The following is a 27,172-nucleotide window of genomic DNA, read 5'->3' on the forward strand; positions in this document are numbered from 1 at the left end:
GCAGATACAGAAGGAAAATTCATTACAATATATTATAAAGTTAATGATACACACATACACATACACTCTATATATATATATACATATATAAATCGACCAATTCCGTGCCGCCATTATGCGCGAACGCTTCACCTGACGTGCCTGCGCATCATAGCGGCGCTCAGCTGGTAGTGACTCGGCTGATGGTAGCAGCCAGTAAGGGATAATGTGACGGATGGCCGCGTCTGGTGTTTAACAGCCCATATATCTCGATCGTGCCGACCTCGATACTCGTGTTGATTTTGTGAATGTCATTGCACGACAATAGGCGATGCGGCGGTCAGACCATTAAAATGGCAACGAGCAAACGGGCGTCAAACATCGACATCGTCATTACGCTGCACGGGCTTCTGTAATTCGCGCGGTGGGGAGATCGAGATCGCAGGATCTCGCACGAATGCGACACGAAAGCGACGAACAAAGCTGATAGTGAACATGGGCAATTGCCTGAAGCGCGCCGCTGGCAATCAACAGGACAATACCACTCTGCTGAGCAACAATACCGAGCCCAACATCTCCACTAGTGGATCCTCGCAGGAGGGTCTCGGGCCGCCGATTCCCTACAACGTAATAACGTCGTCATTCGCGTGTAGTCATTCTTATCAGCTGGGAAATTGTGTCATTTCTCTTTCAGACGAATGATTTTCGAGCTCCGTCATTAGTGACTTTTTTTTTCTCTTTCTAGCTTGAAAATACCTGAGTGTACCTGATTTTAAATTTTACTGATTTTGATTTTAATCCAGACAAAGAGTTGAAGTCTAGTTAAAGATACGTGCTAATTCTTATTAAAATCTTAATCAAATAAAATAATAAGTTTTTGGAGCAAATGTACATCTCTTCGAGGAGTCATATAAATAATATTAGAAGTAAAATTATTGAACTAATTGATTTTTCAATGTTTTACAGCAAGCAGCTTATTACCCATCAATTGCTACGAGGGAACGTCATTTGCAGTCCACCAACTTGAACATTGGTCGTGGCATCGGAGTCAATTTAGTGCAGACCAGTGGCTCATCTGGTTTGAGCGAAGAGGAACAACAAGTGAGGATCGCTAAGCGCATAGGACTGATACAACATTTGCCAATGCGAGAATACGATGGTGCAAAGAAAGGCGAGTGCGTGATATGCATGATGGAGCTGCTGGTGGGCGAAGAGGTGCGCTATTTACCCTGTATGCATACCTATCACGCGATCTGCATCGACGATTGGTTGTTACGCTCGTTGACTTGTCCGTCATGCATGGAGCCAGTGGATGCAGCGCTGATTAGCTCATATCATCCGACTACTTAATACCAGAAGTGATTGGAATTTTATTTGGTTTGGCCGATCAGCGAATCGGAATTAAATTATCAGACTAAGTGTGAAGCAACCATTGAAGAGAAAGCGAGAGAAAGAAAGAGAAAAAACTCGCTACTTTTACTAGAGCATATTAAAAGGCTTCAAGGTTAGTAGAGAGATCGTGTGTTAATGGCCTGATTATATTTCGCCATTACACTTGATTTGTTCGTGCGTGCTGTTTAATAATAATCTTTATCTCAACATACATCCACAAAAGCGAATTTTTTAGAACGTTTCCTATATACGATATAAAGGAAAGTCGAAAGATTTTATTTCAATTAAATTCTATGGAACATTACATCCGCAGAATCCTTTTCCTTGTAGTGAGTTAATTGCTTGTACATTGATTTCTTATATTAGAATCAAAGAGAAATAGTTGGACAGACAAGTAGGCAGGGAGAGAAAGCGGCTCGATGTAAGAGTGCAATAAAGGAATTCAGTAAGCCTCGTATATATCGATATATACATATATATATATATATATATATATATACTGAAATAAAGTACATACACACATCACACATATATGTATGTATGTATATGCGTAGTAACAAGATAAGAAGTGCGACACACATATGTACGTGAAAATTACATGGTATCCTTTATATTCGTACGATGCATTTTCGTGTACATTTTGGCGCAAATCTTTGACAAACTCGTGCAAATTCTCTTTTGTTTAATTCTTTTGATCGAATCGTCAAGTTCTCGTATCTCTCAGGTGAAGTGAAATTAGTCGTGATAATTTTAAGCTCTATCGACGTGAAACTTTGCTTTCGGATACCCTGTAGACTACATGCGCCTGTAGGCCTGCAAACATAGTTATGCTTCTTATTTAACAAACTGCGAAATGATCGAACGAACAACAGTCTGATATATTTTTATGATAAAAAAAAGAATGAACAATATTCTCGATATTTTTATTTCTTTATGTTTCGCATAATGAAAATCGCTTAAATTAATCTACTCCTCTACTGCTGTTGCGCGATCAATATTGAACATTTTTCACTTAAATAATGTGTACAGAGAAAGAATGCTTTTCGTTGTACATTACGAACGTTTAGCGGTTTATTATATTAATAATCTGGAAACGTATAGCAACGAATAAATCTTGGCGAAAGAAAGAAGAGAAAAAAAAATGTCACTTTTGAACTCGCCGCTAATGGACTATGTAACTTAGATTCTGTTGTTGATTTAGTAGAGCTTGTTAAACTAACTTCTGCTACAGTTACAATAAAATACAATAAAGTTGAATATTTCCTGATTCCACTGAGTAAAACTGTTTACAAATATGTATGTACAGTCTCGCGTGTAGTTTCGTACATCAGTCAATGTATAAAAAATGCGATAAATAATTTTAACAAACTTGAAACAAAGTAACATATTTTGCGAACCAAAAGAAAACGCAAATAAATGTTTAATTTATATAAAAAGAAGGGAAGCGCTTAACACATGTGGTATCTTTCTAAGTTTTCGTTTTAAATGTGAAAAAAAAAATAAAACGCTGTGAAATAGTGATTTATTGACGAAGTACAGAAATATATAAATAATGATTTAATATGCAAATATAAATATTTAGTAAAAAAATTTGTGTTTTTAAAAATATCCATATTTCGACACACAAAATTTCTCGGTCGTACTTCGATCGAGAGTATTTAAATAATTAGAACTATATTTGCAAATTCTAAATAGTAGCGTAATTTTATAAAGGAAATACGCCGAAAAAACACTAACATTACAAACTTAAATTCTATATCGATCTTTTTAAAATCCGGACGGTTTGTCCCGATAAGACAAGCGCGTTACATCGTTCTAATCAATGTATGAAACACTATTTGCATGATTAATCGCGGGGTATCAGTGACAATTTATCGAGCTATATCATAATCGCAAGTCTCAGTAGTAACAATTGTATTAAACTTGCATTGAGAGAGATAATAAATTTTTAGTTGGAAAAAATTTCTCTTTTAGATCTATTATACACAGTCGAATGATCTTTCTGCAAAAATATGGAATTGTTAAGTCGCTACTGTATCGAAAACGATGTCGCATACATATAATTCCGAGAATAAGTCATATTCAAAAATCGGGAGGAGATTGAATTAAACAACATCACAATTATAAAAGTAAAAATAGAGAATTTTAGTGTATTACATGTAATACTTACAAGAGATGTTATCTGAATACACCGCGCGTGTTAATCGTTGTTAATCATTGACACTGAATATATATATATATATATATATATATATATATATATATATTTTCAGATGTCAATGTTGTTAATATATTTACATACAATTGTTGATTCATCAGAAATCTCGAAATAATTTCTGACAATTACTTTGTTCTTTTTTTCATTTAAAAGAAGTTGTTCTAAAAGAAAAATTAGTTTCTCGTCCGCAATAAAATAACTGTTAACGAAAAGTATTTTTAACCATCAAATGTGTTTACCAATTAAATTTTATAAGTTGTATAATACTCTCTATTGTGATTTCTTGATTAATTTAGAAGTCGCGAAATATATTTTTTATATAATTGCACGAGACGTGATCTGACAGCAATGTAACACATTCTGTATTATGTTTATCTTATTTGTTACATTATACTCTATTTAAAAAAATTTAAGAAAAAAATCTTGCTTCTTTTTTTTAATTCCTTCGACATTTAGCAAAATAAAATAAAATTTTATTCAGCAAAATTTGTATTACAAAATTGGTAGAGACGTGATTGCGAAATATGTACATATTTCTCAGCTATTATTATCGAAATACGATAATAAAAATTACATTTACAGACTGTGACTGGCAAACTGTACAAATAGTTCGAAGTGTATAAATATTATCCTAGTGGTATACATCGACGTGGGTCTTCGCAATGGTGCCTTAGCAGAGGTATATTAGCACCATACAAATGCAGCTTCGTTTTGAGATGATCGATATGAATTTCGTCTTATTTTGTACTCGGATTGGGAGGGGGATCCATGGTTACATAATTTCTCTCAAAACTTGACTGATTCGTTAAACAGATGAAAGTACCTCCGTCTCGATTTCGAATTTCAACTACGTTCGAAAATTTCGCTAGGGACTAATAAATAAAAATGCGCTTGTCTTTCCAATCTTTCTTAAGACTTAAAAGACGATTGACGACGAGTCAATTCAGTCGCTTTTTTTATTATTGGACGAAATGCGGCGATCTGTATAGCTATATGCGATGCTTTACAGATGGCAAAATCTAGCTAACGTTCGGAAAGAGATTCGTACAATTTATACATGTTTAATAATCGACCTGACGACTAATCGAATCTCTATCTTACATGACGGACGAGTTACCATTCTCCATATTACCCTCATAAAAGGACTCGCATTTCTCGAGCAGACGAAGAACCGGACTAATATTATACGGGAATAGCGCCTTAGATACCAATCGATCAATGGCTAACCGTAGTCTTATCAGTACCGTCATAGTATCGTCCAGTTCACGACCGCAACACTCGACGAACTCGCCCCAATTACGCCTGATGTACTTGAGAAATCGCAACAGGTACAACAGAAAACAGGTCTCGTTGCTAACTAGCAGATCCAGCAGCACATCCGGGTCATGGGCCACGACGTGGATGAATTGCACAAAAGTCAGCGTGGGTCTGAGGGGACTGAGTACCGATCTTGAAACCGGACCGTTCGGTGATCCACGATAGAAGAGACCCACGGCGACGTCCAGGCAACAGACCATACCCTCGATCAGAAAGTCATCTTGATCGTGAAACATCTGCACGACCCACTGAGACAGTGGCATCTCCGGATGGAAGGGCATCAGCGCCTTTACGCATTGATCCAGTTGGCGCAGCACTTCGCGGATACTCCTGTCAATTACCGCCATATCCTCGTCGAGATCTTCGGCCTCGGAATCCAGTGATGAGTCGCTGGAATCACTGCGCGTCTCCCGCACTGTTACGGCGGCACTCTTTAGCACTAGCAAAACCATCTTCTGCAACAGAGGACGATCACCGTCACCGGTGCCGCCTCCAAAGCGGCCTGAACCGTGACGGTAAGGTAATGCGTCGAGTAATCTGTGATCCTTGACGACTCGCACGATCAGAGTCGCCAAGGAACATGGTTCGTCCGGCAGCATATCTTGGAGTGCTAACGTGCTGCCGTAACATAGCACTTCATTGAATAGACTAAGCAGATGTCGCCAGACCACGCTTGGCAGATTGCTGTTGAGCAACCACACGAGATCGTTCAACTTAGAATAGAAGGGCTTGGTATCAATGACGGACAAATTAGCTTTGACCGAGATGATGGTTTCCCATAGATGTAGGAACGTGATGACGACAGACGCGTGTTGCGGCGTATAGGTCCTAAGAATGATTTTGAACTTGGATACGAGGATGGTCCACTTGGATTCGAGCGCCTTCACACACATTTCCTTGATCGCCGTACTGTCGAAGCTCTCGGTATCGGAGATGATGTGCGTGTTGCAGCCGGCCGATATGGTCGCGTCTGTGTCCTCCAAGGGGTGTATACTGCAATCCTTGTGTTCGACTACCCTCTTGACCACGTCCAGGGTGAAGAGCATCTGGCTAGGCGAGTGCGTGTTTACCAGAGATTGCATGAGCCTCTCCAACCAGACAATCTCCACGTTATCCCTCGTGAGGATGAAGAACGACGCCAGCACGCGACTCCCGGCGAATGACACGAATTTGTTGGACGTATATGACAGATCGATGATTTGATCGATAATGCCGTGCTCGTTTCGCGCTAGCGCATCGCAAACGTCCGCCACTCTCTTGCACATTACACCTCGCACATTCTGCTTGATGGCCAAGTCGAACAGTAACTGCAGAGCGCTCAGAAACTCCAGGGTCTGATCTGTATGCCATTCGGACAAAACGGCGGAACGGATGCTGCCATCGGCTTCCTCCACCGTGGTATTGATAAACGGTTTACGCAGACTGCTTTCTGGCATGTGACACAAGCATCGCATAAGCAGGTTACTTTGCAGTTGTTCAATTTCCGCAAGCCTGTTTTTGGCATCCTCGCAATTTTCAATGCGCTGCTTTTTCTTAACCGGTTCCTCCATTGTATCAATAAAAAGATAAAGATGATAAAGTGCGGAAGCACCATTAACTTTCATCAAGTTAGCTCTCTCATGTGGATGGCGCCGCAGAGAGAAGGATGTCTGAGGAATAATAAACGAATCTCATTCTGCGTCAGCCCATTGCAGTTACCAGGTATGTAAGGCCATCGGAAATACCTGTTGTAAAAGATATAATGTATTACATATATAAATAAAATGTGAATTTTATGTGTAAGATTTGTAAACAAAAAAAAAAGAGAATTTATTCATAATCCGTAAGGATAGTGTTCAGATAAATTTTCTATTTTTTTTCTGTACAACATTTTACAATTATTATATACTACAGTACAAACTTGAAGAGCTGTTAGAAATGTTATTGCAAGACTACAATTGATTTAATATAACAAAGTATAATAGACGACTCTGTGTAATACCAGAAGCTGGCCGACAGCCAGCGGATAAACTCACAGCATTAAATTCCCACCGAGGCTATCCACGCCGGGGATACAAACGAGACGTTTCCTAGTTCCTATACGAGGTGCAAGCGAGTGATTTCCGCATTCGCGCGCTCACACGGGCATTCCTCGAGGGCTGTACCGCTGTAAGGCTCGAGGGCACGCTCCTGCCGATCGGGTCGAAATCGGCGAGACTCGGAGCGAGCGAGGACTTGACGCAGGTCGGCGGGTGCGAAAATCGCGGGATGATAAGCGGATGCAACGCTGATAGAGCGAAAGCGTTGTCGTTGCTAGACTCGGTGCTCCGAGGTGGGATCCGACCTCGTCGAGTGGGGGGGCCTCGTCCCGTTCGGCGATGATCCTCGAGAGCGGGCGACACGGCGCGCGAAACGTCACTCGATCGGCCAGTCAGCCTCACCGAAAGCCCGAGGAAATTCCTCCCGACTCGGGGAAATGACAGAGCAGCGCGCACACACTAGGCTCGCACGGGCAAGCACGCACAGCACACAGCAGCCGTACACGCTGTTGCCACGTATACGACGTGCTACCGAGGGCGACGAGAAATACGGGAGCTCGCGCGATCGTCGAACGGTGTGGGCGACCAACGGTCGACGTGCGCACCGTGTCCGATGTCGGGCGGCGAGACGTCAAGTCCACGGCCGCGTCGCACGGTATTCCGGTCTGTTAGCGTGCATTCTCGGCCGGGCATCGTGCGGAGCCGCGTAACACGGTAGCTACCCGTCGCGCATTCCATAACGTACTGAGGGCGGTACGCGGGTCTCCGCGCGAGCGATCGCGCGGCGGACGCGACCGCCGGACGAGATAATCCGTCGGCGTCTATAATACGCCGTTATCGCGGATAAAAGTCGCCCGGATCGAAATGTCGTGCGATAAATAACCGCGCGATCATCGGCAACTCAGCATCCGACCGTGGCGACCCGCCGCGGCTGTCGCGGCCACTCGAGGCGGGCGATTCGATTCGTCGCGAGGAACCTTTTTCGCGCTCGTGCATTTTTCTCATTCTTTTCTCGTTCAATAAGACTCACCCAGGTAGAACATGAAACTCATAATGACATCATTATTTACGTCATCATGATTTTATTTATCACTTAAAAGTTAGCTAAACGAAAATGATTAAAAAATGAGTTAAAGATGACAAAAAGAATCAAATTTTTAAGTTCAATAATCGCATTATATAATTTTAAGAAGATTGTTTTAATACGATTAAAATGAAGATTTGTTTTAATATATTTGTTTTAATACGATTAAAATGATTAATGTCTAATCATTAATATTTAATCTGTTTTAGGCCCATCAAATCCATTTGAATGTGACGAAAATTTACCCATAGTTGGCCGTCTTTAATAATGCTTTCGATGGCTCGGACAATTCCGGTTCTGGTATAAAAGCGGCGCTGGCATCTTCCCGCAACGCGCGACGTTTATCTGATCGGAAATCGGAAGTAGTCTCGCAATCTCATCTCGCGGCTCACGGGTGACACGGGTCAATTGCAGTCGGAAAATGGCGTCGTCGAAAAGCCAACGGTGGATGGTAGACTCGGGCATTCTACGTAAAAAGAATATCGACGAGGAACCGCAGGAGCTGTTGGTGTTTGGATATAGCTGCAAATTATTTCGCGATGATGACAAGGCGAAAATGATTGATCAGGGAAAACATTTGATACCATGGATGGGCGATAGCGCATTGAAGATAGACAGGTCCGTTTCTCTAACCTAGACAAATTTCTCATCTAGGATATTTGTTTCTCCTCCTGCATATAAGATTACGCATCGTACATAATGTCACGTTAAATCTCCGATGAAAATGATTGACTTAAACCAAAAAAAAAAAAATCAAAAAAAATTGAAACAAAAATCAACACCAAGCGCCAAGTGCTACATTTAAAAGCAAAAAAAAAAAGGGGTCCCTCTTTCTCTCTCTCTTCCATCATTAATCTCTGGATAAGCAAACTGGAGACTGTTTAAGGCTTCCGCAGGTGTTATCTCGGCTGTGAAACGCGCAGTGTGGCAGCGCGATTTATGCGCTCTGCACGGGCGCAGAATCAGGTGCTCTCGTGACGCGGCGCTTATGGCTGGCCGTCTATGCAACAGCAAGGTGAGACACAGCGTAGAGAGACAAGTGGCAGCTGACGGTTGTAGGTATTATACGACCGCTCAGCATGGTATGTATTAGCACATTAGACTCAGCTTTGTCTCAGGAAGCGCATAGGTCATTTTTACGTATAAATTTGTCGATGCTACATACACACGCATATGTATACGCATCCAAATTTATTTGTATCGATACTGGAGTAATACTGCACAATATTCATATTTTGTCATGTTGATTTTAAGTATATAGTGTAAATAGCTGCTTAGAAGAAAATCTGTTTCATATGTTTAAAGATCTCATATAAATTTAAAGATAAACGTAAATATATAGCAGAAACTATACTTTTATGTATTATATATCGCAAATATATTTATTTATCGTGATATTTAGTTCACAAAACATGCAATAACTGAGATAAAAACATTGCGCAAGGTGTCCTCTACAACTCTGTTTTATTTCAGAGAAATTGCTTTGGTGAAATTTACTTCTTGAATTTATTTCTTAAATTTGCAGATGCCGTGGCCAACCGTGTACATCAATCTAAAACGATATCATCTTCCGTCTCTAATGATTATATTGTATGTGTATAGATACGATGGACGAGGAGCACTGGCTGACTTACGGATTCATGAGCCACCACCAGGTGGTTTTGATCAACGGACGATACTTACCGAAGAGGAATTGAAAGTTGAACAACTTTGCGACGAGGAGCGCTATCGATCCCTCTACAACAATGATGCGGAAGAATCCATGTATCATGGTAATATATCTTTTTTTCTAAACACGTTTAATTATATTTTAATTGTTATAATAGTTTAATATATATTATAAAAACATGTCTATTGCAGAAGAGGAAATAAAAAGATTACATCAAGCATTGGATTCTGAATCTTCGTACAATCAAGCAGGATATAATTACAATGAAGATGAAAACAATCAGAAGGCTTCCGGCGAGGACTCCCAGAGTCCGAAACAATCGGAGGGCTCGCAAGAAGAAGATCAGGCGTTCGTGCCACCTCCCGAATTAGAAATTCCCGAAGGAATGATTCTGGTAAAGATTATTTATCTATTGATTACACTTTTGTCAATATAACATGTTTAAATAAAGATATGTTATTTCGTGTATTTAGCCGGAGACACAGAAATTGAGTGCCATTATAACAAAAACGGCGCTGTTTATAAGTCAACACGGAAGCCAATTGGAAATCTTGATAAAAACGAAACAGGCAAATAATCCGCAGTTTGCGTTCCTATCGATAGACGAGCCACTCCATCAGTATTACAAGTTTGTCCTCGATGCTATCAAGAATGGAAAATATAATCCCGAAAAGCAGCCTGAGAAAGAAGAATCCGGTACGCATTTTATTTTCTATAACAAACGATGTCTTATAGTAATTACATTGAAGTTGACGTTATTGAGTTGAAGTAATTGAAGCGACATAAAGCAGGATTTGATTACCCACACCTACTTTGATTCTACTTAGTTTTTCTTGCCGTAAGTATTGCCATAAATTTTTGTTAATACTTAATACTTTATGTAATTGGTAATCATTATGCATAATCTATTTTAATGATTTCTGAGAGATATACTTGATTCTTATCGTTATCTTTCTTTTTTACTAATAGAATCTGAGGATGAGTCAGACCAAGATGACGAATCGTATCTACATCCAAGTCTTGCGCCATCATTTACCAAGATTGAAGCGGTAAGTTTATACTTGTGTACACAGATTATTTGCACGCTATACATTAATCTATTCTTAAAAATGTATAAGTGATCCCTCTCATGTGGAAGAATTTTGTGTTCGAAGTAGTTCGAAATGTGGAAGACCTTTGCTGGACCACACTGAATTACTTGTAGAATGATGCTCTCAAAATTCACGGATCAGAATAGAATGAAATGTTAATAGTACTCTGCAATACTAATTTATGTGTCAAATATTTCTGCTTCCAGGGCTGATTCTGGTATGCATTGGATATTAATGTATTCTCATACAATTTTATTTATTCGTTTAAAATTATTCCTTAAAATAATCCTTTCATTCCCCGCGCTTTCATTCATAATGTGTCAATAACAATATATCAAAAATATAATAAATGCATATGATTAGTAACTTGTAGTTCTGTTGTTTTAACACAGAAATAATGAAGTGATTAAAATATAATCAAATAAAATTAAAATTCTTTGTGCATTATATAATGAAAAATATAATATTAGTATTTATAAATACTATTACATGAATTGATCGAAAAATAAAATTCCTAGCTTATATTTTAACATAAAAGTTCCATTTGTGCATAAGTTGTAAATAAAAGTCTATAAGTAAAAGAATCTATAAAAAAGAATCTTATTTTACGATTAATATATGGTTGAGAAAAAAAAATTATATATATTTATTTAATAGTTATTTTAATTATTGTTTATAATTTTGTATATTTAGAATTAGACACACACATATACACACACTTTGTTGTTTTCTATTATCTACATGTAAACTATTTCTAAGACTAAGAAAAAACACATTATATATATATATATATATATACATATATATATATATATATATATATACACATATATATATATATATATATATATATATATATATGTAAAATGTATATTTCTTCAGTTTTTATTTTGATAAATATTGTAGAAAAATACAAGTTTAAACTAAATGCAAAATTAATATAAAAAATATTCTTTTCATTTTTATAGGCGCCTAGCATACCGAGCATACAATACAAACCATCAGCGGATTGCGCGTATTCCATGCTCGTGAATAAGATTACGGGAAAACCACCGCCATCCAAGGTACCGCAGGCATTAGACCCGACGATGCAGCCGATGCCAACGGCTGGATACTATCATCCAATGCCACCACAGGTATGTATAATTTAGAGGCATCATCTTAATAGCAGAATATATCGATAAAATTAGTGGAATATTATGTTTTTTTCTTTTTTTTTTCTTAATTTTTTATTACTTTAATTAGTTTAATTTTTATTACTTTAATTATAATTTTCTTTTTCAGACTTATCCTCCTTATCCTACGCCCATGCAGTACTCACACGGTCCGGTTATATATGGGCCAAACGGACAGATGCAATCACAACTTGTCAATATGTCAACCATGTCAAGCGACGCGACTATGACGCAAACCACATCAACCAAGGAAACACCATCGCCCTTGGTACCGTACGGAATACCTGCACAAAAGCCACTTAGCAGACCTTCCTTTATTGTACCTCCAGCGGATGTGCAAATCATCATCGATAAGATGGCGAGTTATGTGGCGAAAAATGGTCGTGATTTTGAGACGATCGTTAAAAATAAAGGAGATTCTAGATTCAATTTCTTAGAACTGTCGCATCAGTATCATGGTTACTATGCGCACAAGTTGACGATATACGAAGGCGCGATAAATCCAAAAGTGTTGACGGAGGAGAAGCTGCTGCAAAAGCAAGAACCGCAAGAGGAAAAGCAAAAAAAATTAGAGGAACTGCAGAAGAAGCAACAGCGAATGGAAGAGGTGCAGAAGCGGGTGAAGATGATACAGGCAAAAAAGAAGAATGGGGACACAAAGACGAAACAGAATACGGGATCCGCAAAACAGATCACCACCGTATCGTTCTCCATCAAAAAGCCGAAAGATGGGGAAAGCACGGTAATCGAGAAAAGAAACGCGTTACCGTTGGAAGAAAGTGACGAAGAGATTGATGATGACAAAAAGGACGCGAATTCTAAACCCGGTTCACCTCAGAGTATTGCTGATTCTTCGATTCCCACGATCGAGGACAAGGATCCGCCGAAATCGGACAAGAAACCAAAAAGCGACGACAAAGAATTGGTTGATCTCACTGATGATATCCTGGAAGATTGTCAGAAGGAGATCAGGCATAAACAGGCACAGGAAGACAGACTCAAAGACAAGTTGATGGCGGCCGCGCGAGATAAGGTATTGTCCAAAGAACGACAGTTACAACTTGAGAGGAAAAAAAAAGCTGCCATCTTTCTCAGTCACATCCAGACACCGATATCCAAGACCGGTTCTACCACTATTACAGTAAATCAAAATTTCCGAAAAGATGATTCCGATGAAGTGTATTCTGTGCCATCGCTACTGCTTGCTGAAGAAAATAAAGATAAATCCTCACATGATACGAAGACATGCGGGAATTCCTTAATGGATCGATTGAAGAGCGCAGACTTGAGTGGCAAGAGATCACGACAGCGTTCCAGAAGTCGAAGCGGAAGTCGCACGGACAGGCATAAACTACATAAAAAACACAAGAAAAAGAAAAGTTCTCATCGAAGGTATTTAAAATTATTTGATTTTTTAATTTTGAAATATTTTTAAAAGTGTTTTATTTTTATAAAAATGTATGTGTGTGTGTATATTTTCAGCAGTTACGATAGCTCCAGCTCTTCACGCTCCCATCGTTCCAAAAAGAACAAGAAATCGTCTTCGCATAGATCGCGCTCGCGTAGTCCTTCGCATAGACACCGACACAATGTACGACACCGAGGGAGTAATACGAGTTACTCGGACTCGAGTTCGCCTTGATGACATTTATCCGCTTGATTCAAATAAGTGTGTCAAGCAATGTTGTATATACGTACATAAAATGAATATACGTAACATATATAATTGCGTATATATTGTGTGACGATAAATTTGATACAATTTTTGTCACAAAGTAACACAAAAAAATTTACTTGCTCCTTAATTATCATTAAACGTGTTTATTACAAATTACATCTCTTATGCCATTTATATATGTGTATATTTTTTCATCGTCGATCATATTTTTTATGATGTATCCTTTCAATGATAATATCATTTTTTGATGTTATTTATCTATGTCTCAAAATTCAAACTTTTTATCATACTTTCCATCTCCAAATTTCTCCTAAATTCCGGTTTGCTTAAAGTACGTACATATCAAAATTTTTATCATATTTTCCATCTCCTTTTTATCATACTTTCCATCTCCAAATTTTCTAAATTCCAATTTATTTAATATATACAAAGATTATTTTCCAGAAGTGACTTTAACGCTTTGCATGATTGTTATCAATAAGTCAAATAAATACCTATTAATACCTATTAATACAAGTAATACCTATTAAAATAGAAAGAAAAATACATAAGATGCATTGTGTGATAAAAAAAAAAAATAAAATAGAGTATAAAATAGAAATTAAATTCAAAATTGCTATTCTAAATCTGATAATAGTGGGGGAGAGAGAGAAGTATTAAGATAAATCTCACAGAAATATTGATTGTACAAACATATAAACATAAAAGTTTACTGATTATAGTATAAAACGATTATGCAATATTAAAAGGGTTATCAAATTGGATATTTCCATGCACTACGCAAGTTCAATAATAAACATGCAAATATCGTTTTACTTACGTATGCATTTACTACAACATTTATGTGTGTGTGCGATGTGCGATATCGCGGTGTTAAATCACCAAAAGCAAAATATCTGAAGATTGAAACGCATATACCACGTGTAACCCATAATGCGGCAATTGAATCCATTTATAACAGAACGACGTCAATTATATTATATGTTTGACATCATTTTTTTTTTCGCATGTTTTTGTTGCGCGTCAAGCGTCAAGTGTCAACTGATCATCATAGCAAATCGATCCAATTTAACACGGTTAAATGAACAATCACTATTATCAATGTAATAAATTGCAGATTTATGGATGGATGCTTTAGAAGCCTATTTTTAGACATGCTATTATTCTTGGCATCTCTATTTGTTTCGCTAATTGTATCTTGTTTTATGGTCATTCACAAACAAATAGCTGCAATCGTTTCTTCAAATTATCAAATTTTTATTAATATTTTTTATTAGAATATTTTTTTATTTTTTACTTCTTTTAGGATTATTTCATTATTGTATATATAAGATTTACGATTTTTCTCAATTAATGAGCGGACGAACATACATAAGACCTTCATTGAAATTAGATCGCTAAAATAAAAATATTCCAATCGTAAATTTTTTTCAAATCGTTCATAAAAGAGATACGCGCCACAATTTCTTTCATCATATAAAGAATGTCATTCATAACGATAAATGATAGCTTCCTATATCAATTTCATTTTCTGCATTTTACTGTTTTATATTATCACATTAAAAACAAAATAATGATAATTATTATGATATTATGTTATCTAAGAAATTAACTTTGATTTTAACTTCAATTTGAATTTCATACTATATTAATCATAAGAATTGTACAAGAGAAGAGGGGGAGGGGGGGAAATATATATATACGATATAGTGGCATGATTTGACACATATGCGAGTGACTTACCAGTTAGGCGATAAGGGGATCAAGGGTGAACTGTCTTCGACTTTATAAGTCACATGTGCGCAGGATAGAACAGGCGGCAGTTGCATTTTCATTAGTAACCGATCAACAGCTACAGGATGTCCGTTACGACTGTAAGTACCCCAATTGCACTTTTGATAGAATTTCGTAGCAAAAATTCAAAATTGTAATAAATTCAATATTGTAGTATCACGGAAAACTACTTTCTTCTATATATTTATTTCTATATATATATTATGTATATTGATTATTTTATAAATAACTTTTTAGGTTTTTCTGAATAATTTCTGTACATATTTGCTGTGTATGTAACGAGTATTTGCTGCTTTATTTTAAAGCTTTATTTTTTATCATAACTTATTTTATTTCAAAAATTTCATCTTATATTGAAAATCTGAATCGATTTTGAATAAAAGTTAGTTGGAATTATTGCTAAATATATATACATTTTTTAACAACATTATTATTTGATGCTTTTTAAGATATATTGATTGGTAAATTCCTTCTTTTTTAGAGATATAATTTATCTTCGTAAATATCGTGGAAAATTCACATATATCTATGACATTTCGAAATATTTTCTTTAAAAAGCTTCAAGAAAAAACTAATAAAATTATTGCACGTACAATGTTCTCTATCGTGTTATCGATCACCGTGATTTGCGTCATAAATCATTATTTTTACATTAAATTGTATTATTAAATTTTTATGAACATATATAATATCTATGCTCTATTTTTTAGATATGTAATAAATAGTTAAATATTAACGCAACATAATTTAAGCAAATTTTGTTTTTTTTTGTTCTCTTTTGTATATTAAGCGAGATCCTCGCTAAAGAAGATTAGAATTATAAAGATACTTATATATAGAGAAAGATACTTAAATAAATTTTATTTGAAATAAACCAGACTTTAGAAGAAATATCTTACATATTTTGAGATTGAAAAAAAATGATCATAGAGATCTGAAAAGATTCTTTTTCTTTTATTTTATTTTTATATTGAGGGAAAGCACATATATGTGCTTTCCCTCAATTCCTCGTTTATTCTGTATATTTATACAAATATTTATATAGATATATTTTATATTTATATAGATATATTAAAATAATCATATATTAAAATAATTGACTTTGCGACATAATATTTAACTTTTGTAAACGGAAAATTTAATGATCATTTTAAAACTTTAAAAAGAATACATTAAGAATATTTGTTTTATATCATTTGACAAAATATATAAAGAAATACATTAAGAATACATTAAGTACAGTAAGAATACATTAAGAATACACTGAAAAAAAAATTTTGTTGAATATTGCCAAAAAAATATTCTGTTGTAGTAACTGTACATCGTTGTACTGAACTCTCTGTTTGGATGATTTGAATAAGCTTTTTTTACATCAACAATTATTTCGGAATATTTTAGTTATATTTATTTGAACGTATCGGACAATATATTTAGTTGAGCAAAACAAATTTTGCCTTTTTCAACCAAGTTTTGTTTTCAGTGTACAGTAAGTAAAGAATACATTAAGAATATTTGTTTTATATCATTTGACAAAATATATAAAAATATTCCATAATTTGTGCAATAAATATTCCATAGTTTGTTGCTATCAATGATGAACTTATCGAGCGCCACTATCTTATTTATGAAAATAGAAAAATATTTTAAATAACATCAATGTAAATAAGTTTTCCTTTGTAGTAGCTAATGATAAAAACAATCTTTCGTATAATACACTATTATGTATTGGTATTGCACAATGCTAATAAAAATTAAATTTTGAATCAATTTTTTAAGTACATATTTAAAAATAAAATTTTGTACGAATATATGAAATATTAATTTTTAAAAGTGAATATAAAGGAGAAAATATATTATTATACTAAAGAATCCTAGATTTTAATACTTAAATTTTGTCAAATGATCAAACTATACATATTTTTAGTTGGTAATAATGTATGTAGTAAAAAAAATAAGATGTAGTAAATGTAAAACATGCAAATTTTTTTTGATGGAATGTTAAAAGTGATTGATTTGCCGCAGCAAAATCGTAACTATGCTAAGTTATTGGACCCATCGGAACAGCTTCGACCCGAGCCGATATATGCCGGAAAATTGCAGAGTGAATTCCGGAAATTCGACGAAGATCTTGAAGATTCTATCAAGGAACGCGTTCGCAAAACTTACGAGCTGATGCACTCCAATCAAACCGTCGAGTTTGTGAAATGTTAGTAAAAAAGAAATTATGTACATCATTTTTATATCACATTATAAATTACATATTTTATTTGCCTTGATTGTTGATTAATGAATGTTCGTCTCTAAATAATTTGACCGATTGATTGATGTCTTATAATTATTTATTATCCGAATATAGTCAGAAAGACGAAGACATGTTAAAAAAGTGGTAAAATCGCTGTTCCTTTTACAGCTCGTATGAAAGATTGGCTGAAATTTAATAAATTCAAGATGACGATAAAGGATGCCCTGCTCAAACTAAACGATCTCGTCGACGAAAGCGATCCGGACACTAATCTACCTAATATTGTTCACGCGTTTCAAACTGCAGAGTCTATCAGGGAAGAACATCCAGATCTAGATTGGTTTCATCTCACCGGCTTAATTCACGACCTTGGAAAGGTAATATAAAATATAAAAGTAGATAATGCGCATTCTGTGACAAGTATATAATTTATCATAACAATAAAATAAAGAAAGGAATCTTAAAAAGATACAAAATATCCTTTTAATGACAATCTTTAAATATGAAGTCGATATCTTTTCTTAATGGAAATTTTCGAATTACAAGCTTGAAAAGCGGATTATTTCGATTATTGGATTATTTCGAAGATTAAATACTTTCTCTTGAGATGCAAATGAATAAAAAATTAAATTATTCAGCTAATCTTAGATAGATAACTTATTTTAATAGAATTTTAATCTGAAAAGTAATTACTATTTAAAAAGTTGTGATAAATGATAAGCAATTCAGGTCGAAGAATTTATTGTTAAAAATTAATGCGCGAGACATAAGACACATTTTTTTTGTATAACTTTTAATAAATTCAAAAAAATATACGCGTGCGGTCAGGTTATTATTCTATCAATATTCAATCGATAACAAAGTTAATTGTGTACAAAGGTGATGGCATTTTACGGAGAACCGCAATGGGCTGTAGTGGGTGACACGTTCCCTGTCGGTTGTGCCTGGGGTGATTCAATCGTGTACAGAGCAACGAGTTTCGACAATAATCCCGATGGCAAAGATTCTCGTTATAAGTATGTTTTAATAATATATATATCAGTTTTAAATTCGTTCATTTTTAAAGTGAAATGACAAACATGTCATCTACTTGAAAATAACAAAAAGTGAAGATAGAAATAGTTTATGAAATAGTTTATGTTTCTTTCTTACTTTTTTTTATTAAAGTATTCTTTTTCATTGCAATGTTTTCATAGAATAGCAATAGAATGTTTCATTTCGTTCTCATAGAATAGCAAAATTAATTTTTTCATTATCAACTGCAAAAAAGATACGATCAACTTGAAGGATAAATATAAGTAAAATATTTTTATAATAAAGCATTTTAGAGGAAAAATTGTGGTACCAAAATAACTTTAAAATTCACACATTTTAAATATTGAAAAAAATGCTGGAAATATAGGATATAGAAATTTAATAATTACAAATATATCATCTATATATTGAGATTATTTTTTTATTTTACAGTACAAAATACGGCATGTACAAACCCCAATGCGGAATATCTAATTTAATGATGTCTTGGGGCCACGATGAATATTTGTATCGCTTACTTGTACATAACAAGAGTAAATTACCGAAGGAGGCTTTGGCTATGATTCGTTATCATTCCTTTTATCCTTGGCATGCCGGTGGTGATTACATGCACTTCTGTTCTTCGGAAGATTACAAGATATTAAAATGGGTTGTAAAATTCAAGTAAGTATCAAATATATCACAACTATTTTAACATAGTGAAGTATAATAAACATAAAAAGAGACATGTTAATTAAAAAAATTATTACTTGCATAATTATAGATTTGAATACAATAAAATTAAGGAACAAAAAATTGATTTTATGAATTTTATTAAAAATTGCTATTATATTTAATTTAAATTACGAGCAATTATTAAAAATCTGAAGAAATAGTATTTGATTAATTTACTAAATTATTAAAAATTTTGCAGCAAATTTGATCTTTATACTAAGAGCAACGCCGTACCTGACATTGAAAAACTATGGCCCTACTATGAGAAATTGATCGATAAATATATTCCCGGTGTGATTGAATGGTAAAAGTTATCCTCTTATTTCGGTTATATTAATATTCAAAATATGATATTTTAAATGAAGATATGTTACACGCAAATAATATGAAATTTATTTTATCCTTGGACACATATATGTAAATACGTATTTGATAAAAAGAACTCCTGAATATAATTTTTATATTTTAATAAAACTAATACATATATAAAATTTTAATAAAACTAATACATAATTTTATAAAACTAATACATATAATTATACTGGTGTTACTTATACTGATACTATTTTCATGTTTTTATGCAATATGTTATTATGTAATATGTTATTATGTAATATGTTAAAATATAATATAAACAACAATCAAGCATGTAAGCAAATCTAAACAATATTACATATAAACAAATTTGCAAATCGAATCAAACAATATAATTAAGAGTTTGCTGAATCTCTCGAAATGTATAATTCGCAATTGTTATTTATTAATTTCTTATAATATATAATTATATATATATATATATATATATATATATACATATACATATATATATATATATATATATATATATATATAATATTAATTTCTTCAATTACGAAGAAATATAATATATATTTCGACTGCGAGTATGAGTTATTGTACAATAATTTATGGCATAATTTATGACATCCTTCTGCGGAAGGGATCTCTATGCGCGAGTTCGAAGATTTCAGTGCGCAGTTCGTGGAGCGCTCAAGCTTACGCACATTCCGAAAATATACGCACTCAAGCTTTTAGGCGAATAAAATTGATTAGACCTACGCATTGACTGACGTAATGATAAAGATCGCGGTTGTCTCGATTAGGTGAGTAATCCGTTAAAGTTAAACGATACGCGCGAAGGGGAGCTTGATTCACACGGACCAGGCAGATACCTCGAACGAAGAATTCGTCCTCTCCAGGAACTAGTTTGTTGATTTTTTTATTAGTATATTCGCGTTCAGATGATAAATTATACGTAAGGTCACTGTGAGGTATAACATAATTCGTTCGTCATTATCATAATTAAACGATATAGAATTTATTTGAAGATATGTAATTAATTAATTCGATCTGATAATATAAATTGTTCTATTATCTATTAATACATAATGATAATGTGCAAATAGTTTTATACAACGATTTTACATACGATCTTACAAGTTGTTCTTATTATAATTACTATCACGAGAACGTAATCTAGAGCGTTACAGTTAGTAAAGTCCCGTTCAAGGGTGGTACATAGTTAGTGACAGCTAACCGAGCTATTCCGTGCGTTGTCACACTTATCACATATTATGAATACGATAGAAGTTAAAGTTTTGGCATACACGGCTGTCCATCGATGTGTGAAAGTACCTAGGAAGTTTTCAATAAACCGGACACAATCCACTGTGCTAGACGACACACCGGTATGCTAACAGTGTCGCGCTATCATAATAGGGTGCAGCCTCTTTATCGTATGTTTCCACATATGCACACAATAACATCTCATCTTGCAGTTATATTTTCGCGATGTTGCTTTCGCATACTGGAAATGGAGAAATTTCCAAATTGCATGATATATCCATTATATGGATAATTGTAAAATACAAGAAAGCAACAATGTAGAAGTAAAAAAGTTTGTTTGGATAATGTGCGTGTATTTCAATGTTTGCAAATAATTATATACAATTATATACAAAGTTAAAGTTAACATATAAAGTAAAAAAATTAGCTTAAGATTTTATATTATGAAGAGTTCTCTCTCTACATTTAAAAAGATAATTGTAATTACTTATTTTTAGCAAGTAATAATTGTAATTATTTATTTTTAGTAAGTAATAATTGTAATTATTTATTTTTAGTTATTAATTATATAATTTGTTAATGTAATTTTAATGATTACATAATTTAATTATAGTAATTTATTTTTAATTTTATATTCGAAGCTATTTAATTTCGTTTATTTTATTAATTTTAATTATTAATTCTTTCTATTATTTTTTTAGTTTTAGTTTACTTTTATTATTATTTTTATTATACTAATTTATTTTTATTAAGTTTATTATTATTAAGTTTATTTTTCAATATAGATTTAGATTATTAAAATGTATTTTTTAAGATTTATTATTATTTAATGAGAAAGGAAGAGAGAAGCTTTATTAAGAACATGACAGTAATTGCAAAATACTATTCTTCGTAAAAAAAAGTATTTAAATCATTTATATAAATATTCTATTCATTTAAATCTATACGAGATAATCTTTATGGACGATTATCTATGTAGAAAAATATATTTAATGTACAATAACCTTGCAATAAAAGTTATAAGAAAAGTTAATTCAGGTTCTTTCTTATAGAGTACCTGTGTATGAATCTTGTTAACGAGCGAATGATCGATCGTAAACTGTTGTTTTGTATGGGATAATTGGTTATGTTTAACAAGCGAGTTGTGCACATATAAAATACATGCATTCTAATTGTATTGTTTCGCAATTATATACCTTTGCCAATCTCACGAGGCATTTAAAACATACACGTGTACAATTTTCATCTCTTTTAATGTCATCGCCCTATTTGGATCTCGAAAGAATCTGTAATTAATACGCGTCAGAAATTGATCATGAAAAATCTATCTGTATGTGTGTGGGCGTAATACATATTCATTGACTGACTGGATGACACGTGTGATTCATGGCACTTTGCTTAAAAAATTCTTAAATTAAAGATATCTTTCTTAATCTATATACAAAAATAAGAAACATGATTTCGCTATAAAAATACTTCTCATATTTTTTTATGCATAATATTATATAATTTATATGAACTTTGATACATTGTAATATTCTTATGGTCTCATCGATCTCTGGTTGCCGCGGAAAGAGATCCGAAAAGTAATTGTATTGTCTAATTGACGTTATTAACTGCAACTCGTTAAGGAACTCGGGGTGAAATTATTTCGGTTTATTAATGAATCGACCCGCCTCGAGAGTAATTGTCGGTTTTCTGTTGTGCATCGCGATGTGCATTTTTGTAGAGGTCGCGAAGGAAGAGGGGATTGGGTCCCTTCACCAATCTGGAACGTGTACATACAATGTAATAAAAGGTATAGGTTCCATATAACCATATAGTTATTCAACCTGAAATGAGGTTACATCGATCTTTCAATGCGTGAAGGTGTGTAATGCTGAAGTTGCGCTGACACATTTCATCATATATATATACATATATGTATATATGAGGAAAGTACAATACATTTACGCGTAAGTGAAGAAAATGCGACATACATTTCGTGTAATTTTTTAAATTAAATTTGTATTATCATATATGTATATATATATCTATATTACTCTACTTTCTCACCGTCTCACTTACTTTAATTAATTACTTACTGTGTACATTTTTTCCTTAATTTTGTTAAACTCTTTTTTATTGTAGAGATTTAACAAAAGTTGGAATATGATTCTATAAGAAATTATTAATGTATTTGCAGAAAGATAATCTTTTTGTTTTATAAAAATTAATATAATAAGCGATCACTATGTTTATATCTCTATTTTGTTGCAAAAGAGAGAGAAAAATTATTAATATGAAGAATTTATTAAGAAATTAAGAAATTAGAATTTATTAAAATTTACAAAAATAAATTCTGAGACAAAATTATACGATAAAAAAATAAAATTCTATATTTCTAAACGAAACGAATTTATAAATGAAATGAAATGAAAAAGAAATATAATATAGAAAAATAATATATACAAGATTAGAAGTTTAATTTATATATTCAATATTTTCAATAACACATTTTAAGAATCCTTACGACAATAACATTTCTGATTATAAAAGAATGCAGAGCTTGTTGCAACGAAATGTATTCCTGTATCTTCTCACGACGGTCCCTTACTTCGAAGATGCGATCGGCCGGTCGAGTTCGTTACCGTTCTCCGTCGAGAAGGGGCTTCTTTATTTTTAGTAGATTCATCGGCATTCGCTGCCGGCGCTCCTTGTCGTCTTCGCCTCACGGAACTTCGATATTCGTCTCCGCATGATTTCCGCTTCGTGGTTTCGCCACAGCGTTACTTCCTTTCGTCAGAACCTCCGCGCGATTCGTCCTGTTCGAGATTCTCGACGACCCTGATCTCATTTAAGCTTGAACAACTCTTCCATCATTTTGTTTTTAAAACGTGACTAAAACAATAGTCTTACAATAAAGTAGCAAATTTAATATTTAAAATAATGGTAATATCTATTACTTATAATAGACATACTATATTAAGATAACAATATTAAGGTAAAATTATGTATCTAATAGTTAAAGAATATTTTTTCAATAATTGTAACATATTAGCTTGTAATTCGTTCTTTTATTTTTTATTTTTTAATCCGTATCTTTCGGCTTTGGATACAACTTTCAGTTTTACATTTGTAATTTTTACGGAGTGTAAATGAACTTTTTAAACTTTCTTATCTAAAGTATAATCTCTGACGGTATATAAAGTAAAATAAAATAGAGATTATAAAATAGATTACAAGAATAGAAAAACAATAACTAAATTTAATATTATTTAAAATTCGTAGAAATTACAGTTATGCGTAAAAATAAAAATAATATCGCATAACGTACATTAAAATTTAAATAAATAAATAAAAGTAACATCAAATATATATAAAAATAAGAAATCAAGATAATTTTGATTGCGACCCATTAGTCCCTTAAGATTAAAATTAAAATCAAAATTAAATTTGTAATTCTAATTACATGTGATAAATTATTATTCGTAATATTTTTACAGGACTATAAAATATAATCTTCTAAACTTCTTTTTCGCTAGAATCTATCTTTGCATTCGGAATTGATGAAGCGACCAGAGAGATAGGAATCGTGACAAAGCGATAAATCGTTCCCGCGGCGCTCCTATGGACTCAGGTGACTTACCTGGAACTCCAATTAGTGATTCCGCGATGAAGGGAACGAGCGAGCGTGGCCGCGAGTGCGCATAAACGCGAGGCGCGTGATTACAATCGCGAAAGGAACCTCCCCCGCTAAGCAACATTAGCTGCGTGTCGACGAAATTGGCTTAGTCAGCGGTCGCATTACAGGGCATTACGGAACATTAACGGGACATTATTGTGCCAGCATCGGCTCGCATCGCCATCCGCGTGTGTGTATGTCCTATGACAGAGAAAGAAAAAGCGGGGAAGCGCTGTAGGTCACGTAGCTCATGAATCATGCAACCTTACCTTTACCTCGTAAGCGATTGCGACTTCTGGGAAATATCGAGTCTACATGCACAAACATATACGCCTACGCGACCTCACGTAACCGAGACCCACACACAGGGCGCTCAATTCTCGATACCTTCTCTCATGCCTTCTCTCCCTCTCTTTCTTTCTCGCAGTGTCCAGCAACCTCCAGATAGTCGACTCACGCCGAAGGTCGCGAAGACCTCAACTACAATGAGATGCAGCGTAACAGATGCTGGGATGCTCGCTATCATAGGGATTAAAATTCGCGGAAATTTGCACGGCAAATTTTCTGAAACAGAGATTCGTAGGATCTCAATTCATTGCGGAGAAACTCAGAGTTTGTAGGGCAAAAAATTTGTGGAATTAAAATTCATAGGATTTACATCTAACTTTTAGTTTAAGTTAAGTAATGAGAAATAAAATTGAGTTACTATTACAATAAATATTCATTCATAATACGAAGTCACATTTAAAATTTTAAAATCACGGGAAAAGAAATGGGAGGAAAATAAATAAAAATTCGTAGAAATTATTTTAAATAAATTAATTTAAATAATTTATACAATTTTTTTACATATATACATATATATAATATATGCACATAACTTCTATGCAAAATATTACGATAATTTGTAATTGAAAAACTCATAAATATACATATAATATTTTGTACCTATGTTAATATTGTATATATGTTACATATATAAGTAGCTACAAAATTTTAGGAAGTGCAAATTTTTGCATAGGTGTCATAAACCTGTGATCCTAATCTAAGATAATCTCAGATAATTTGCAGTAATTTGCTTCCACTTTCTACTTAACGGTATTATGATTTAATAATCTGAGAATGTTTCGCAGGTAAATGACTCTCTTTTTGACTTGTCTTTGTTCCAAGAAATTCGAGATAATCGTCCCTGGTCCTTTTGCGCACCGTTAACGTGAAATATAATGCGGTGATCAGAAGATAACGTGACAGGTGAAATTCATGTCCTCCAATGTCGGAAAAAAAAGGAGATCGAAACTGATATAAAAAATTTGAACATTTGTAGCCGGATGTATGGGGACGAATTATGACAATTTTTTTACCTGGATAATATTTAAAGATAATTACAAATTAATATTTTTTTCTTTTTGAAAAAAATAATAAAATATTGTATTTTTTAGTGGAATTTACAGGTATAATATTATATATATTGTGACATAATGTAATATGATATAATATAACATGTTGCGTAGTATTATAAATTATTTTATTATTATTTTCTAGGAGATATATCTCATTTTTTGCCATACTATTTCTTGCAGTATTATACATCAAATTCTCTTATGTGGGTGATTAACGTGCTTTTCTCATCAGGGAATAATGTGTTTTAATTTAAGAGAAAGGTGAAAGGATATGCGGAATCAGAATGCGTAAATACAAGGGTAGTGAATTATGACAATTTCAGTTCCATAACACATTGGATCTGTTGTTCTTTGTCCACCTGAGAACGCGATTATTCTTTACGTTCATTATCCGTGCGTTCCACGAATTCGTAGGTTTCTCCGTAAAATGCGTCATATGATCAGTGAATTACACAGTCACGGTAGAAAATGTAACAACCTACATTTTTTCCTCATTTGCTTTTATTAATTTGACGGTTCCGGTAAAGCAACTCACCAAGATATTTTCCCACGAACTGGTTTTATCTTCATTGCAAACACACCGCGATAAGTCTCGTAGTTTCTTGTTAGTTTTGTTTTCCTCCATACTATATGAGAAAAAATATTACATTGTATTGAAGAATAAGCACCATCATTTCTTACATAATGTAGGAAGATAAAAATTCTGATAGTGATAATGTGAAAATTATATTAAAAAATGTGTGACATCTTTATATTCGATTATATACATATTATTTAATAGGAAAAAATTATATACATATATTCATTTAACTTAAACTTCAGTTTAAGTTAAAAATTAGAGAATCAATCTTCAATTTTTTTTTGAGTTTCATGTAAAAACCCTTCTCTTTTAAATTAATTGACCAACGCTGACTCCTTAATATAGAAGTTAGGCGGCTATACCGCAGAAATAAATTTCTGTCTTAGCGGGACTTGTATCCAAGAACACTCATATGGCAGGAAAATACCTTGCCGCCTCAGCCATATGTCCTGTAATATACACATGTATATATATATATATATATATATATATATATATATATATACATACAAGGTGTATCTGAAATGATGCACTAAAC

At 33.7% G+C, this 27,172-nt stretch overlaps 4 protein-coding genes across 6 annotated transcripts; 3 read left to right on the forward strand and 1 right to left on the reverse strand.

Moving 5' to 3' along the window:
• Positions 1-133: 133 nt before the first annotated feature.
• On the forward strand, positions 134-2,905 carry LOC105255071 (RING finger protein 11). The gene is made up of 2 exons (XM_011264146.3): positions 134-606; positions 946-2,905. Exons 1-2 carry the CDS (start codon positions 475-477, stop codon positions 1,327-1,329), a joined length of 516 nt encoding a protein of 171 aa, XP_011262448.1. The 5' UTR covers positions 134-474; the 3' UTR covers positions 1,330-2,905.
• LOC105255072 (protein lines) lies at positions 2,877-7,846 on the reverse strand. The gene is made up of 2 exons (XM_011264147.3): positions 6,922-7,846; positions 2,877-6,630 (listed from the first exon to the last, which is right to left on the reverse strand). Exon 2 carries the CDS (start codon positions 6,508-6,510, stop codon positions 4,687-4,689), a length of 1,824 nt encoding a protein of 607 aa, XP_011262449.1. The 5' UTR covers positions 6,511-6,630; positions 6,922-7,846; the 3' UTR covers positions 2,877-4,686.
• A 482-nt stretch (positions 7,847-8,328) lies between these two features.
• LOC105255074 (splicing factor, suppressor of white-apricot homolog) lies at positions 8,329-13,763 on the forward strand. Of its 3 annotated transcripts, none has more exons than XM_011264149.3 (8): positions 8,329-8,626; positions 9,611-9,780; positions 9,869-10,071; positions 10,151-10,373; positions 10,647-10,726; positions 11,737-11,904; positions 12,053-13,335; positions 13,429-13,763. In XM_011264149.3, the coding sequence occupies exons 1-8, from the start codon at positions 8,430-8,432 to the stop codon at positions 13,583-13,585; spliced, it is 2,481 nt and encodes an 826-aa protein (XP_011262451.2). In that variant the 5' UTR covers positions 8,329-8,429; the 3' UTR covers positions 13,586-13,763. The 3 variants fall into 3 exon arrangements, with proteins under 3 accessions (XP_011262451.2, XP_011262450.2, XP_019884276.2); XM_011264148.3 differs by having other exon boundaries at positions 8,332-8,626; positions 13,426-13,762; XM_020028717.2 differs by lacking the exon at positions 8,329-8,626 and adding an exon at positions 8,925-9,023 and having other exon boundaries at positions 13,426-13,762.
• A 1,573-nt stretch (positions 13,764-15,336) lies between these two features.
• Positions 15,337-19,808, forward strand: LOC105255075 (inositol oxygenase). Its single transcript, XM_011264150.3, has 6 exons — positions 15,337-15,495; positions 17,438-17,621; positions 17,826-18,034; positions 18,537-18,673; positions 19,125-19,355; positions 19,606-19,808. The coding sequence occupies exons 1-6, from the start codon at positions 15,481-15,483 to the stop codon at positions 19,712-19,714; spliced, it is 885 nt and encodes a 294-aa protein (XP_011262452.1). The 5' UTR covers positions 15,337-15,480; the 3' UTR covers positions 19,715-19,808.
• The last annotated feature ends 7,364 nt before the right edge of the window (positions 19,809-27,172 follow it).

This window comes from Camponotus floridanus, unplaced genomic scaffold (assembly GCF_003227725.1).
Source record: "Camponotus floridanus strain SB8 unplaced genomic scaffold, Cflo_v7.5 scaffold13, whole genome shotgun sequence".
Taxonomy (NCBI): Eukaryota; Metazoa; Arthropoda; class Insecta; order Hymenoptera; family Formicidae; genus Camponotus; species Camponotus floridanus.

Coding starts and splice junctions, on each gene's coding strand:
- LOC105255071 (XM_011264146.3), top strand. CDS start 475: ATGGGCAATTGCCTGAAGCGCGCCGCTGGCAATCAACAGGACAATACC. Junction 607..945: donor GGCCGCCGATTCCCTACAAC/GTAATAACGTCG, acceptor AATGTTTTACAG/CAAGCAGCTTATTACCCATC.
- LOC105255072 (XM_011264147.3), bottom strand. CDS start 6,510: ATGAAAGTTAATGGTGCTTCCGCACTTTATCATCTTTATCTTTTTATT.
- LOC105255074 (XM_011264148.3), top strand. CDS start 8,430: ATGGCGTCGTCGAAAAGCCAACGGTGGATGGTAGACTCGGGCATTCTA. Junction 10,374..10,646: donor GCCTGAGAAAGAAGAATCCG/GTACGCATTTTA, acceptor TTTTACTAATAG/AATCTGAGGATGAGTCAGAC. Junction 10,727..11,736: donor CATTTACCAAGATTGAAGCG/GTAAGTTTATAC, acceptor TCATTTTTATAG/GCGCCTAGCATACCGAGCAT.
- LOC105255075 (XM_011264150.3), top strand. Junction 17,622..17,825: donor AACCGTCGAGTTTGTGAAAT/GTTAGTAAAAAA, acceptor TTCCTTTTACAG/CTCGTATGAAAGATTGGCTG. Junction 19,356..19,605: donor AAATGGGTTGTAAAATTCAA/GTAAGTATCAAA, acceptor AAAATTTTGCAG/CAAATTTGATCTTTATACTA.